Source organism: Molothrus aeneus, chromosome 2 (assembly GCF_037042795.1).
Source record: "Molothrus aeneus isolate 106 chromosome 2, BPBGC_Maene_1.0, whole genome shotgun sequence".
NCBI lineage: Eukaryota > Metazoa > Chordata > Aves > Passeriformes > Icteridae > Molothrus > Molothrus aeneus.
The window spans coordinates 53,590,978-53,606,241 of record NC_089647.1 but is presented as its reverse complement, the minus strand read 5'-3'; the positions used below and the strand labels follow the sequence as shown (position 1 = coordinate 53,606,241).

The 15,264-nt window shown below is 39.2% G+C and overlaps 1 protein-coding gene across 3 annotated transcripts in view; it reads left to right on the top strand.

Moving 5' to 3' along the window:
• Positions 1–15,264, top strand: part of FNDC3A (fibronectin type III domain containing 3A) — a 111,208-nt gene that overhangs the window by 76,810 nt on the left and 19,134 nt on the right. For all 3 annotated transcript variants that reach the window (XM_066544990.1, XM_066544989.1, XM_066544991.1), the window contains 7 exons: positions 492–649; positions 1,823–1,882; positions 5,843–5,981; positions 6,432–6,485; positions 7,099–7,223; positions 10,452–10,626; positions 11,231–11,317. In XM_066544990.1, coding sequence (XP_066401087.1) covers positions 492–649; positions 1,823–1,882; positions 5,843–5,981; positions 6,432–6,485; positions 7,099–7,223; positions 10,452–10,626; positions 11,231–11,317 — 798 coding nt within the window. The remainder of the gene's footprint in view (positions 1–491; positions 650–1,822; positions 1,883–5,842; positions 5,982–6,431; positions 6,486–7,098; positions 7,224–10,451; positions 10,627–11,230; positions 11,318–15,264) is intronic.

The following is a 15,264-nucleotide window of genomic DNA, read 5'->3' as shown; positions in this document are numbered from 1 at the left end:
CACAGAAATTCTTCAGGATATTGTCTCTATGTGTACGTACGGGGACCTTGTGAACATCCCTTCATCTCCTTGGATTTCATAAGAAACAAGAAAGTGTTAAAAAAGTCGTAGTACTGGTCACTTCCAAGAAAAAGGTGCCTGAAGCATGGTTTAATGGAGTGCCTGATGTCCCGGGATGTGCTTTGCCGTCCCTGTGCCCGGCCAACGCTCTGGTCCATGTTTCAGCAGCCCACTGGGTGGCGTTACGTACCAACAGGTGTCTCTGCCCTCAGCCCCCTACCTGGCTTTGCATTTTTCTCATTGCATTCCTTGCATTTCCAACCTGATTTCATCTGTAAAAACTAGTTAGTAGCTATTGTGTCAGTATAAATACTCTGATTTGCTAACAGTATGTGACTTTGCTTTCTCTTCTTTGATCATTTGTTGCAAAGTAACATTTAGATACAACAGAATTTAAATGGCAGATATCTCAAAACTTTATGTTTCTACAGGTATCAGATATTCAGGCAAGAACAGCACTGCTGATGTGGTCCCCTCCATCCAGTGATACTGGAGAAGACACAGACAAGAATGACACACCAGAGGTTTATACATATGAAGTGATGATTTCAAGTACTGGAAAAGATGGAAAGTACAAAACTGTGTACATGTAGGTGTTGGCTATTTTAATTTAGACACTGCTGCATTGAAATATGTGGCTTAAAACCTCATTAAAAATCTGCCTTTTGTCCAGAAAGTTAAATAATCAGGAGTTTTGTGTAACTTCTGTTTTGAAATTAGCTACCTTTTTTTTTAGTACAATTTGTTTCATTCATACTGAAGTCGCTGCCATCAACTGGAATGTAAAGATTTTGTTCTTACATGTTGGAGGCATATTTTAGTGCCACTTTTGCTGTATTTCAACCAGCTGCACTAGACATCCATGAGTTCTCACATAGTGAGACATACAGGTAGTGAGAAAAATAAATTGTATTTATTACTTTTTATGTCAGCACATGCTCCTCCTCCCAGTAAGGTTATCCCTCCCTTCACTAACATTGATCTTGGTAGGAGACAGTCTTATGATATTAAAAAAAAAAATAGGCAAATTCACACAGAGCACAGCTCATAGCAGCAGCAAAGCAAACAAAACTCTTCACTTGTTTCATTCCTAACACAATGGTTTTCAGTCAGTTTTTTGCAATTTGGAGAAATATGACAGTAAAATATAGAATTAAGGGTGTAGAGTTCTCTAACAGTTATAAACCTGTGTATCTAGCTAGTTTTATCTTAGTCACCCTCCATGGATTTCATGCAATTGAAAGTTGAGTATCCCTATCCAAGAAACTAGCAGCAGAGAAATTATCTGTACTAAGATAAGCTGATGTCAGCAAAAGCAGACTAACAGATTTTGGTGCCTTTTTTGTTTCCTAGGCTCTAACAAGTAGGTATGTGCAGTCAGGTACAGTTTTAGATAATGGTTTTTGCAAGGCTGGACTGAGCTGCTGTGTGCTCCAGTACTTCAATGTTTTTTTGAGTAATAACATACAAGCATGCACATGCAGCTTGTCTTACTAAGTAAAGAAGAAAATAATTGCTACTCTTTAGAAAACAGCAAACCAAAAAGTGCCTCGAAACCACCAGGGCAAAAGAACAGGAATAACACAAGAAACCTCTAAAATTCAGAGATAAATGCTTTTACACATTGCTATATTCAGCAAAAGACAAACTCTTAGCAAATACATTCCATAGAAGGTATGTTAAGTTAGATGATACATGTCTTTTTTTATAAATGTGCGGAATTCTGAAACAGTCTTTAAAACAAACTTGTATCTCTTTCCAGTGGAGAAGAAAATAATGTTACTGTAAATGATCTCAGGCCAGCAACTGATTACCATGCAAAGTGAGTATCTCACTTTCTCTTCATTAAATTCAGTGGAAGTGTTTTAGAAGTTTCATTGTGTATTTGCCTAAGTCTTTAGAGATGGTCTTAACAACTTCTCACCATCTTTTGAGTCACAATCAACATTTTTGACTTAGCTGACCACTCAGTCCATTTTGGACAACATAAGACAAGATTGGTGCACATTCATCCTACATTCATGGTCTTTTCTTTATGCTAGCACAGTCACCTTTTCTGTCCTTGGAGCCAGGCACAGATGCTGCTTTTCAATTTTCCACAAGCAGCAGAGGAATGTACCTTGCCCTGGAAGATGCTCCCTCATTGGCGACCTGAAAGTCATATCTTGCTCTTTTGCTTGGCTCCAGTAGATCAGAGAACCTGACCCCATATGCATGACAAAATGTGCCCCCAGCTCAGTGTAATTCTACCCTGCTAGCAGAATTGACTACTTCAGTAGGTCAGAAGAAATAGCAGAGGATTGGGAAGATGTGGTTAGGTGTCATTCTTCCCTCTTTTTTTTTAAGTATTAGAGGGTCATCTGGAGCTGAACTTGGCAAGGGATGCAAAGACTCAAGGCTTCTATAGCTTTGTCAGCCAGAAACAAAGGTCAGAGAAAGTGTATCCTCCCAAACGAACACAACTGGAAAACTGGTAACTATGAATGAGGAAGAGGCTGAGGTACTTAACCTTTTTGCCTTAGTCTTCACTGGCAACTTTTCTCACACCTCTCCAGTGGATGGGCAGCAGGACAGGGACTGAGGGAGGAAAGTCCCTCCCACAGTGAGAGAAGATCAGGTTTGAGACCATCTGAGGAACCTGCATAAGTCTGCATCCGATGAGATTCATCCCAGAGTCCTGAGGGACTTAGCTAATGTAGTTGCCAAGCCTCTCCATCATGGCAACCAGGTGAAGTCCTGTGTGCCTTGAAAAAGGAAAACACTGCACCAATATTTTTAAAGATTAGGAAGGAAGACTGTGGGAGCTACCAACCTGTCAGCCTCACTTCTGTGCGTGATCAAGAACATAGAACATGTTCCATGTGCAAGATCATGGAACAGATCCTTCTAAAAGCCATGCTGAGGCACATGAAGGACAAGGAGGTGATTTGGGACAGCCAGCACAGCTTCACCAAGGGCAAGTCTTGCCTGAAGAATCAAGTGGCCTATTGAACAAGTGACTTGTATTCAGTGGACAAGGAGTCTGCAGATGTTAGCTGCCTGGACTTCTGTAAGACCTTTGAGATAGTCGCCCACAGTATCCTTCACGGTGGATGAGGAGTTGTTTGGTCAGTCACATTCACAGAATAGTGGTCAATGGTCCAATGTCCAGATGGAGATTAGTAACAAGTGGTGTCCCACAGGGGCCTGTCTTGGACTGGTACTGTCGAATATCTTCATCAGTGACATGGACAGTGGGATTGAGTGAGCTTCCAGCAGAAAACACCAAGCAGTTGCAGTGTCAGCCACCAAGTGGTGCAGTTGACACACCTGGAGGATGGGATGCCATCCCAAGAGACCTGGACAAGCTTGAGCAGTGAGGCCACGGGAACCTCATGAGGTTCAACAAGGCCAAATGCAAGGTGCTGCCCTTGAGTCTGGGCAGCCCTGTTATCAACACAGGCTACAGGATGAAGGAATTGAGAGCAGCCCTGCCAAGAAGTATGTGGTGGTACTGGTGGATAGAGAGCTGCACATGACCTGACAATGTGCATTTGCAGCCCAAAAAGCCAGTTGTGTCCTGGGCAGCATCAAAAACAGCATGGCCAGCAGGGTGAGGGAGGTGGTTCTGCCCTTCTGCTCCACTCTGGTGAGACCCCACCCAGAGTCCTGTGTTCAGCTCTGGGATCCCCATCATGAGAAGGATGGTCACCTGCTAGAGTAGCTCTGGAGGAGGGCCACAAAAGTTATTCAGCCTGGAGAAATCTCAGTACTTAAAGGGGGCCTGTAAGAAAGATGGAGACAGACTTTTTAGTAGGGCCTGTTGTGATAGCACAAGAGATAGTGGTTTAGAACTAGAAGAGGGTAGATTTAGACTAGATATATGGAAGAAATTTTTTGCACTGAGGGTGGTAAAATACTGGAACAGCTTGCCCAGAGAGGTGGTGGATGCCCCATCCCTGGAAACCGTTCAGGGAGAGATTGGGCAGGGCTCTTAGCAGCCTGATCTAGTTAAAGATGTTGCTGTTTATTGCAGGGGAGTTTGGACAAGTTGACCTTTAAAGGTCTCTTCCAGCCCAAACTACTCTGTGATTCTTGGTTGAAAAAAAAATAGTGTGAATACAGCAGTTTACAAAGAAATAACATTGTGAAGGCAGAAATGAAGGCCTCCTTAAAAGAAGTGCCTTTTCAGGAGGTAATGGCAAGTGTAGAGTACCTTCTTAGGCATGACTGAATGTCCTGCCTCTCTTGACTGTGTGGAGAACCCCAGGATCCCTGTGTACTGACCAAGGGAAGCAATTTAGAGGCAGCTAGCAGGAAGCACAGGGAACAGAAAGGTCCCAGTTAACAATGTTCTGCCTCCTTCCACTTCGAGTTTAGGGTAGGATTTGCCTTGTACAATAGCCTTTTTGACATTTGCTCAAGTGGGAGAGCTAGGTTCCCACTTGAAGGTGTGAAGAGATCTACACCTCCAGAGCTGTTTTCCAGTGTGTTGTCTTGGTTGTTAAACTTAAAGCAAAAGAGGTTGGTCTGTTTTTATCACACCCCTCATTTAATTTGAGCCCCTATATTGCCTGGAGCACAAGGTCAGGAGAAGGATGAATGATAAGTTGGCTCTAAACTCTTTCCTATGAAAGTGTTTACCTGTGATTTTGTTCCTGTTTTTAGTGGTTTTAGGTATATTTTTCGGGTTAGTGCCTAGAATTATTTTTTTTTCTGTCTGAGTGCTCTTCTGTCAGGCTGCATTCATATTTTTTCTTGCATAATTCTGGTTGTTTGTAGAGAGAACATGGGAATCAGTGGCTTGGCCATCCAAGCTCTTCCTAAACAGAATTCTGCCAGTATGAACACTGCAGAAAATCAACAAAGACTGGAATGACTCAACCACCAAGATAACCGACATATTACATACTTGCAATTGTATGCAAGCACCAACAACTTTGTGTTCAACTTTAGTCACTGTTTGAATGTCTTCTCTCTGTTTGTGAAATCTGTAAAGCCAAATTTACTGTGATTTGCTGTTCATGCATCAAAAATTTATCAGGATTTTTGTATCTTCTTCAGCTGGCAACTCAGATCTTACATTGGTAATCAGAGGAAAGGGGTTTTTGGAGAGTTTTGGTTTGGGGTTTTTTTTCCAAAGGAACAGATGATTAAGAAGAGAGTAATGTGCCATTGACCCAAAGAAGAGGCAAGACGTAGCTGCACAGCTTGGGGGACAGGGGCAGAACCAGACGATTATCATGTATTTCCTTTTGGAGACAAGCCTTTTGAAAAACAAGCCATTTCTCTTTGAGACAGAAGCAAAATTCACTCTTTTGAAGTATGTGGAGAGCTAATTCATAGCCTTACTAAAGGAAAGGACAAGGTGAACACACTCAGCAGGACACTCATTTGAGTGCAGAGGATACTCTGAAAATACATCAGCAGCTTCGTTGTGCTCATCTGACGAAAGCACTTGCAGAAGAATTATTCATTATATAAGTTTATGTCTCTACAATAGATAATGAGCCTGCAAAATGCTACAATTATTTTCCAACCAAAGTACAGCTAATAACAGACATATTTCAAATATAATTGTGAGACTAAAGCTGACCAATGGTAATGATGTACATCCGAAGTAAAGGACTCTTTTCTTTCTTATTGCCTTTATTGACCAAGATGTTTCCCCCAGGTATTTATTTATAACAGTGATATTTTAATAATGAAGCAGCAAGGCAGCAACTTAATTTCAAATGCTTGATTTTCTTTGGAAACTATACAGATTTTGAAGCAAAATGTTATTGACTCTCTTCCACTTTAGAGTCCAAGTAGAATGCAACTGTGTAAAGGGGAGCCCTTCAGAAACAGAGAGTTTTACCACAGCGAGTTGTGAACCTGATGCTCCAAATCTGCCCAGGATAACTAATCGGACCAAAAATTCTCTTACTCTTCAGTGGAAGGTAAGGATTGCTTTACAGCCTTTAAAAGAAATACTTTAAACTCTTCAGAATTGCTGTGGATTTATCAATAAAATACCAGTTTATTGAAACTGAAAATTTTTGTCAAACTTATTAATTTGAGTCACAGTTCCGTGATTAGAAATAGATTTACTGGGTTAAATGTGGGCTTCAGTAAAAAGAGAAGAATTCACAGAAAAGCAGGAGTCTTTCAAGTTAAAATTACTGAGTGCAGTACCCAATGCATTTCAAGGACTAAATTAGGAAAACAACCATAAACATGGAACAGGCATTTGTTGTATGGCGACTAAACTAGGAATGTCTTGGCAAGTGAATTATATAAGGGGAGCATTACTTGTCTTCCACTGTTCTTCTTATGGTTTGGTCCATACATGCATTTTAAGAGTTCTTGTGTCGAGTTAGAATTCTAATTTCCCTGTTTTCCTGTTACAGGCATCTTGTGATAATGGTTCCAAAATCCACAGTTACCTTTTAGAATGGGATGAAGTAAGCAAGTTATTCTATTGTATTTTTAGTCTTCTATTTTTTTAAGCAGCTGTATGTGACTGTGCACATTAAGTTATGTGAAAATTAAGATTTCTGATTAGAGGCATGTGACAATAATGTAATTCCTGAAGCAATTACTAAAATTCAGTTACTGCTCAGTGGTTTTTTTCGGGGGATATAAAATAAAAGGATCTTAATTGCATGATTCTGCCATTCTTAATAGTGGCTTTTTCACTCATAGTCCAATACCATGTTCAAGAGCTGACATGGAAGGGTCATTCTCCTCTAGCAGTCTTTCTTTTTTAATAAGTGGGTGGAGCAACTATGGCCCTGCAATGATCTTGCAGTCTCTATCTGGACAGCTATCCTGAGATGGTAGAGGTGCAGTATCTTCATGGCTTTTATTCTTTCAGCCCCAAGGAGCTGGGAAATGGAAAGGAAGGAAAAAAACTGCTAATTTAATACAAAGTTTCATATGCTAGTGCCTCACCATATGGAGATTCTTGAGTTATATTTAATTTCAGAAAAGATTTTACTTCATGTTTGTATGTACTTTAATTGATGGATGCATATGTATTAAGGTCAATAATATGATTAACTTATTACTTTTTAGGGAAAAGGAAATGGAGAGTTTTGCCAGTGTTATTACGGTCAACAGAAGCAGTACAGGATCACTAAACTATCACCAGCAATGGGGTACACCTTTAGGCTAGCAGCCAAAAATGACATGGGAATGAGGTAAATGCTATTACTTACCTAAATATGAGAAGCATATGCATCCATGTGTGTGCTACTTTAGGAATAAAATGTGGTGGCATTTAAAGAAAAAGGTCTTTTGTCCAAATGGTCTGAAAAGGAATATAAAATATATAATATTTCAGTTGGAAGAGACCTAGAGTGATCATCTAGTCCAACTGCTTAGTTAAATCACAGTATGTGATTGGATTATTCTTTTTGCAGATAGCCTTTGTGCTATTGGGATATTGTCCCTTCATCTGTGTTTTAGTCTCCTGTTACCCTGGGAAATAGACAGAATATGACATTACCATATCAAAGAATTCTTTGGAAGTTTTAGCCCTTATTATCAATGCTTAGGATATGTGGTTCATGCTTTTAATTACTACTTTTCAGATGTTATAGAGCACCAAACTTTGTTTTGAATTCTTGAATTAATGACATGCTACTTCAGTGGAGAATATAAGTAAGAACTTGGAAAAAAATATTTTGTGAAGTTATGCTTGCATTACTGGGTGCATTAGTTCTTGAGTGGGCTTCTTGGTCATCAGGCAAAGTAGATGCATCTGGCTAACAATCACAGTGCCAGAGCTCATCTCCTCTACAGCAGACTCCTGGTGTCCATGCTACCTAGTAGTACTTGGACCTTGAGCTCCTGTGGGGCAAGAATGGAGCTTCTCTCACCATCAACATAAAATTGCTTTTTGTGTTTCTTTTTTAAATTCAAATATTATGAACACTGTGCTGCAGCTCACTAAAGTGGTCTTATAGCATGAAATAGAGGATGTGTGCTGTGTGTCCTTTATCTGGCAGAAGGAGGTGCTTGAAGGAACGCTGCCTGATTGGCCAGTGTTAAAGGACACTGTAAAGAGTAGGGAGCCACACCCAGGGTCATAATTCATGCAGGGCAGAAGGAATCTACTGCAGACTATTAAGTATGTGAAAAATACAGCTGGCTCAGGGGATCTGAAGCATGTGTAGGGAGGCTTTGGAGAGTACTCAGGGAATGCATTGCATAAGGTGCCTGTTCCTATGTCTTTTCTTAAGTACCTGCTTTGTGCTACTGTCAGAGGACACTGTAGTGGACTAGAATGACTTTTGGTGTGCTCCAATAGTCTTTATTACATTACTGCCTTCTGGATGATGTTCCTGGAATTAATTATTCTCTTGAGTTGCTCCTGGACTTTGTCTTGTTGAGATTCAGTTGGAACTGTTAAAAATAAAGACAGGAAGGGAGCTGGCAGTTAAGCAGGTCCAGTGCTTGGGCTCTCTTTCTGTTCCCCTTTTACATCTGAGTGTAGCTGTACCCTGTAGGAATAGCTGCACATATTACAGATTCCTCCAGCATAAGCTTTGAAGACACTGATCGGTTAAGTACCCTTCTTAAACTAATCACACTGAATAGATTTTTAAATCAGTATTTCATAGTGTTGTGAAGATGTGCTTTATTGTCTTTGTGATATTATTTAATTAAGTCTCTTGAAATAATATTTATTAGCGTAGAGTGCCTGTTTATCCCTTATGAAGAGTGTTGAGAACATTAGGCATCTGGAGACAGAATTTTGTCTAAATAATTTTACCAAGAAGAACAGATATTTTATCTCTAAGTTAATAATGTTTAAATTTAATTCTAACCCACATGAAATAATGGTTAAAGAAAACTGGAAAAATAAAATCTATTTTCAAAGATAGTACTGTACTTCTGAGGGCATTGTTTAATAGTCATTTAATTGTTCAAATATGGCTATGGCTGGAACTCTTAGTTCATTTCGGTGTATTTTGGAGCAGTTCAAGCAAGTTCAGAGATGAAATCTTTTTAAGATGTGGGGTTTTTTACCTTATATCTGCTTGTAAGATGACTCCTTCAATAGTTTGTTTTGAAAAGAGTTACACATACTACTTGTATCTAACCTCTCTTCATGCTTTCTTCAGGCTCCCTATAAAATTTTAATTTTTTTAGTAAATATATTGCAGGTATCACCTGATTTTCATTCCAGAAATTTTCTTGTTTGTGGCTTCTTACAAGAAAATACACTACTATTCCCACAAATTTGGAAGTTTTCTCTTGTTTTTTACTTTTTCCCTTCTTGCTGCACATCTCTTTGGCAGTCCTCACAGACAATATGTTTGTTTTCTGTGCTGTCAACACTCTTGATAATATGCTGTCTGTAAGATTTTTTTTCCTTTAAATGCCAAAAAATACCTCAAAGCAGACCAAAATGATAACATGTGCATCACTATAATATAGGTTGAGTAAGAGAGAAAGTGAAATGGAGTTATCTTTTTATTGAGATTATTCAGGCAAGTGGAGTTCAAAACACGTGAGATATTTTACTGGTATCTTTGTTTAAGCTATACTGAGGGTTTTATTTTCAGGGCTTCCTGATAGTCACTTAGGTAGTCCTTAAAATTACATCTTTAAAATTAGTTTCATATGATTAAAAAAACTAGACTAGCTTTAGGCTTGTGATTCTTCAGATCTGATGTAAAGCAGCAAAGCCAGCTCAGAGCAGGTGGGCGTTTTTAGTATAGCTGGATGCATGTCAGGCTATCTGTGCAAGCGTGCTACCTGTTCACTGACTTTTGCATCCCCCTGTTTTACAGTAGCTCTTTATATGTAATTTGTTTGTATTTTCACCACAAGGTGATTCTAATCTAAATCAGATAAGGGTAGCAGTTGTGTTAGGAGATTTACTGGTATACACTCTACTTCTTTTTCTGCAATAGGACTTTCATTTTTATCATCTCTTAAAGTAGCTCACCACTGAATGAGACTATTCTATTTTTTTCTGGATCTCTAGAGAAACCAGTACTTCAAAGTAAGCTCAGAACACATCAGCAAAGTTTGTTTTGAAGTCTTGCCTAAATGTTTTTATGCCTTCATGTTTTCACTTTGTAAAGGAAGGACACTGTGGTGTTAGTATATTATTGCATATAGAGCTTTAGTGTTTTAGAATAGTGAGTTAATATGAAAAAGCAAAACGTTTTGGTTAGCAAAACATTTTAATTACATCATACAAAGGAATCTTTCAATTATGAACATGTTAACCTTGTTCAGATATTTTGTTACTGACAGACTCATGGGCAAGTTAAGTTGTTTGCGTGTAAGAGCTTGCAATTTTCATTGTGCATATCTCCAAGAAACTGTCATAGCTGTTTTTAGTAAGAATTTTGGTTTTTAGCTATTAATTATTGTGTCTAGTTAGTTTACATACTGTCTGTTTTAAACAGTGATTTTAGTGAAGAAGTCCTGTATCATACCTCAGGCACTGCCCCAACCACACCAGCAAGTCCTTTGCTGATTAATGCTGGAGTTACTTGGTTATCCCTTCAATGGACAAAACCCTCAGGAACACCATCAGATGAAGGAATCTCATATATATTAGAGATGGAGGATGAGAACTCAGTAAGTTTAGAATACTTATTCTCACTATGTTTGATACATTATTGTATTAGTGTAGCAATGATTATTTTTGTTAGAATATTCTACAAGGAATTGTGTTTTCTGAAATTAAGCTAATGACTTGTCATTGCTGTGACCAGGCCACCTAGCTTTCTTCTTTTAATTGTGTTTAGTGTTATTAAGCCCCATTTCAGCAAAGACTTTTAAATTGGTTATAACTTTGTGAATCTGTGTGTGCAAGTTAAGCCTTGTAAGAGCTGGAGCAAAGCAATTGCATCATGAAGTGTGGTCCTTCTAGATTCATTTCAGACTAAAAACATTTGCTTTAAAATCAGTACTGTTCTACCCTTTGAAAGTGTTAGCTAAAATTTCCAGTGGCACTGTATATGTCTTTCTTACTGATGTTTTGTCCTCTTCTGATTGGAAAATGGTTAATGAATTTGCACCGCTTTAAAAAAAATTGTGTTTGCACAATGAAGGCACTCTTATTATTTTGTCAGAGAAGCATAATAATTACAGTTTGAAATAGTAATTTATTTGTATGAAGTATGTTAGATCCTCTGGTGTGCAAAGATAATGTTTCAAATAATCCTATTTAATTCTGCAGGGATATGGTTTCAAGCCAAAATATGATGGTGATGATCTTACCTACACGGTGAAGAATTTGAGGCGTAGTACAAAATATAAATTTAGGGTAAGATTTTTTTCATATGTTTGGGGACCAGACAAGTTTGAGATGACTCAGAAGTGGGGAGGGCCTTTTTTAAGGAAAACAGAATTTGATGACAGTTTCTCACAATTTCAATCTCTTAAAACTGTTGGCTGAACACCTGATTATTTTTTCTGCAGAAGCAATAAGAACCTCTGCAAGGGTATAACACAGTTGCAGGTGTCTTGAAATTCCAAGTCAAAAGTACATGTTCTTAACAGCCAGGGTTTTTTATTTGGCTGGTTTGTTTCATGTCCATGGGTGATATTACTTACTGTAGCTATGGGTTCTTTGATAGTAAACACAATGGAGGTGTTTGGGTAAGGAGCAGCCTTGATTGAAAAAAAAATTGTTAGGAAGTCATCCATATTACCACGGTGCAGAGCCTGTTCTAATAAGCTTGAGGGCTGAACTTTTAGTTCAGGAAGAATTCTAGCCAAACTATGAGCTTTTTGGTTTGGTTAAAAGGTAGAAAGAAGCATACTGGCCCTAGGAAGATGATCAAATAGCCACCAAGGACTATGAGAACTTTGCCAGGACAGGCAGAGTTAAAGTAAAGAAAGCTTAGGGTCAACTAGAACTGAAATTGGCCAAAGATAAGAAGAATGGCATAAAATGCTTCTTCAGATATGTGAGAAGTAGAAGCGCAAGGAATACATACAGAGGCCATTCCTAAACAGAGCAAAGAGGCAAGTTACTAATAATGCCAATAAAGCAGAAGTTCTCAGTACCTTTTTTGCCTCTGCCTTACCAGCATAACTGGACCCCAGATCACAGGATAAGGTAGCTGTGACAAGGCTGGAGTTTGCTGTCTTGGAAGGGCACAGTCCATATCTGGATCTTAAGAGAAGTGGCTGACATTGCTGCAAGACCCCTATCTATAACATTTGAAAAGTTATGCAGGTCAAGGGATATCCCTCATGTCTGAAAGAGGGCAAATGTAGTAACACCCCATCTACAAGAGGGGCCCAAAAGAGGACTCAGGGAGCTACAGACCCATTAATCTTACTTCGGTCCCTGGAAAATAAGTGGAAGAGTCTTCCTAGGAAATACTACAAACCAGACAAAGCAGGCAGTTGGGAATAGCCTACACCAAAAGTAAAAGATGTCTGACTAGACTGATCATGTCCTACATCAAGGTAACACTTCCAGTTGGTCCAAGGAGATCAGTGGATGTTCTTTACCTGAACTTCAGCAAGCATTCAGCAGTTTCCTACAGCCTTCTCCCTGGCCAAATTGGCAAGACACAAACTGGACGGGTGGTATGTGAGACGAATAGAAAACTGGCCAACAGGCCACACTCAGAGGGTGGTGATCAATGGTTTCTAGTCAGTCTGGCAGTCTGTCTGAATTAGGAACTCCTAGGGATAGGAGGCCCCATGCTGTTCATTTTCACAACTGATCTTGAGGAGGGGATTGAAAACACCCTCACCAAGTTTGCTGGTGCCACCACACAGAGTGGTCAGATGAACACATCAGAAGGCAAAGCTATCTTACAGAAACACCTGGACAGGCTAGAAGAGTGAGGTAGCAAAAACAGTATGAAGTTCAATAAAGACAAGTGCCAAGTTCTGCACTTGGGCTGGAATAACCAAGGAGCCCACTATAGGGCAACCTTGGAGCAACCTTGCTGAAAGGGACCTTCAGGCAAACTGGATCCTGGGCTGACTCAGTAGTGGCATTGCTAGCAGAGATAAGAGATCTTCCCTGTATTCAGCTTGTGTCAGATCACACCTGGAGAACTGTGTCCAGTTCTGATCCACCCAATTCACAAAAGACGGGCAGAGTGGGAGTTGGTCCAAAGGAGAGTCACAAAAATTATAAAAGGGCTGGAGAACCTGCCCTTTAATGAAAGTCTAAAGGAATTACCTATTTTCTCATTGGAGAAGGCTGAGAGAGACCTCATCACAGTTTGCCAGTACCTAAAGCCTGACCTACAGGGAGGAGGGATGTTCTCCCTTCACAGGAAGCCCCCTTGAGATGGCAAGGGGCAGTAGTTGCAAGGTGCACTGGAAGGGGTTTCATCTTGGTATAGGAAAGAAATTTTCCAGTGAGATCAAGTAATCACTGGAACAACCTCCCTAGAAATGTAGTGGAATCTCCATTACTGGATGATTTCAAGATGTGACTGGAGAGTGTGTTAGATAATCTCGTCTAGGCTCACTTTCCCCTAAGGGTTGAACCAGATGATCTTTCAGGTCCCTTCCAGCCTGGGCTATTCTATGTTCTCAGTTACTCTTGAATAGTTGCTTGGGTTTTGGAACAAAGCTAAAGACATGTCTGACAGTATGAATCGCAGAATCATTTAGGTTGGAAAAGACCTTTAAGATCAAGTCCACCTCTTAACCCAGCACTAAACCATGTCCCTAAGCGACATATCTGCACATCTTTGAAATACCTCCAGGGGTGGTGACTCAACCACTTCCCTGGGCAGCCTTGCCAATGATTGACTGCTCTTTCTGTGAAGGAATTTTTCCTAATATTCAATTTACACTTCTTCTGGTGGAATTTGAGGCAGAGTCAGAATAACCTCATCTGTCTGCAGTGAAAAATATTGATAGCTGTTGTCACACATACACCTAAAATACTAAGGAAGAATACTAAGTAAAATACTTAAGGAAGAATTGGGAACTGTTGAAGAACAGCTTCTCTTTGCAATATGAATGGCAATCGTTTAAGTGTTGGTTGATTTGTTTTGAGTTAACACTAAAGCATGTAAGTACTCCTTTTCAGATGATATTTTGCACTTCTGAATATGATTTTGTTGGGATTTTTGCATAACTTAGTATTTAAATAATTTCAAATATACAGTAAGTTTCTAGCACTATTATGGCTACACATGAACTAAAGAATAGCTAATTCTCTTGAAACTAGCTTTTGCAGGACATGAACATAGTCTTCCTTTGAAAGTAATACTACACATGATTTATACTCATTACTAGTAAATGTATAGTTACTTAAACATCCTAAGTTTCTCATTATAATAAACACCAATGTTTATACCCTATTTTTATTAGCAAAACAATAAACAGAAGTCTGTTCACGCATTCATGGAACATAAAGGAGAAGCAAATGTTATGTTGATTAGGTCTTTAATTTTTATTATACAGGGGAAAGACTTAATTAGTAGTAATATTCCTTAAGGCTTTTGAAAGAAGCTTTATAACCATTGGAAACCTTATTATAATACGTAAATGCTAACTGCCTGTTTAACTTGATTTGTAAGGGCACAAAGACAACCAGATGATTATTAATCCTGTAAACTGTATTGGGAGACTTAATGTCTGAGAGACATGTTAGCTTGCATTTCCTCATCTAGTCTACTAACATCACTGCTATCATTTAGATTCTGCTCATTTTTAAAATAGATATAAAAGCTGAAAAAACCTCTTTCTTTTCCCCTTTTTTATTTTTTCCTAGGTGGTTTAGCTTTTTACTAAACTAAACTACAAAGTAAAGAGTAGCAAGAATTTGTTTTCCTAGAATCACAGAAAAGTCTAGGTCGGAGGGGACTCTTAGTGATCATCTAGGTCAAATTTGTGTAGAAAGCCAGGCCTTATCTTAGGCAGTTCAACCCTGTCCCAGCCCTGCTGAGCTGAGATTTCAGTACTCCAGCAAGGATGATTCAACCACTTCTTTGGGCTGTCTGTTCTAATGGTAATTAATTTCTTTTCTTATATCCAGCTAGAATTTCCTCTAACACACTTTGTGTCTGCTGGCCCTTGTCCTGTCATTGCAGATCCTTTGGAAAGCAATGTCTTCATCTTTTCTGTAAATGTCTCTTAGATATTGGAAGGCTGTGATTAGATCCTTCCCAATAAAACTTCATTTTACTCAGGCAGAATAAAACAAAGCTTTTTTCCAATGTCAGGTTCTCTAATCCTCTGATCATCATGCTGGCCCTATTCTGAACTCTTTCCAGTTTCCCAGTG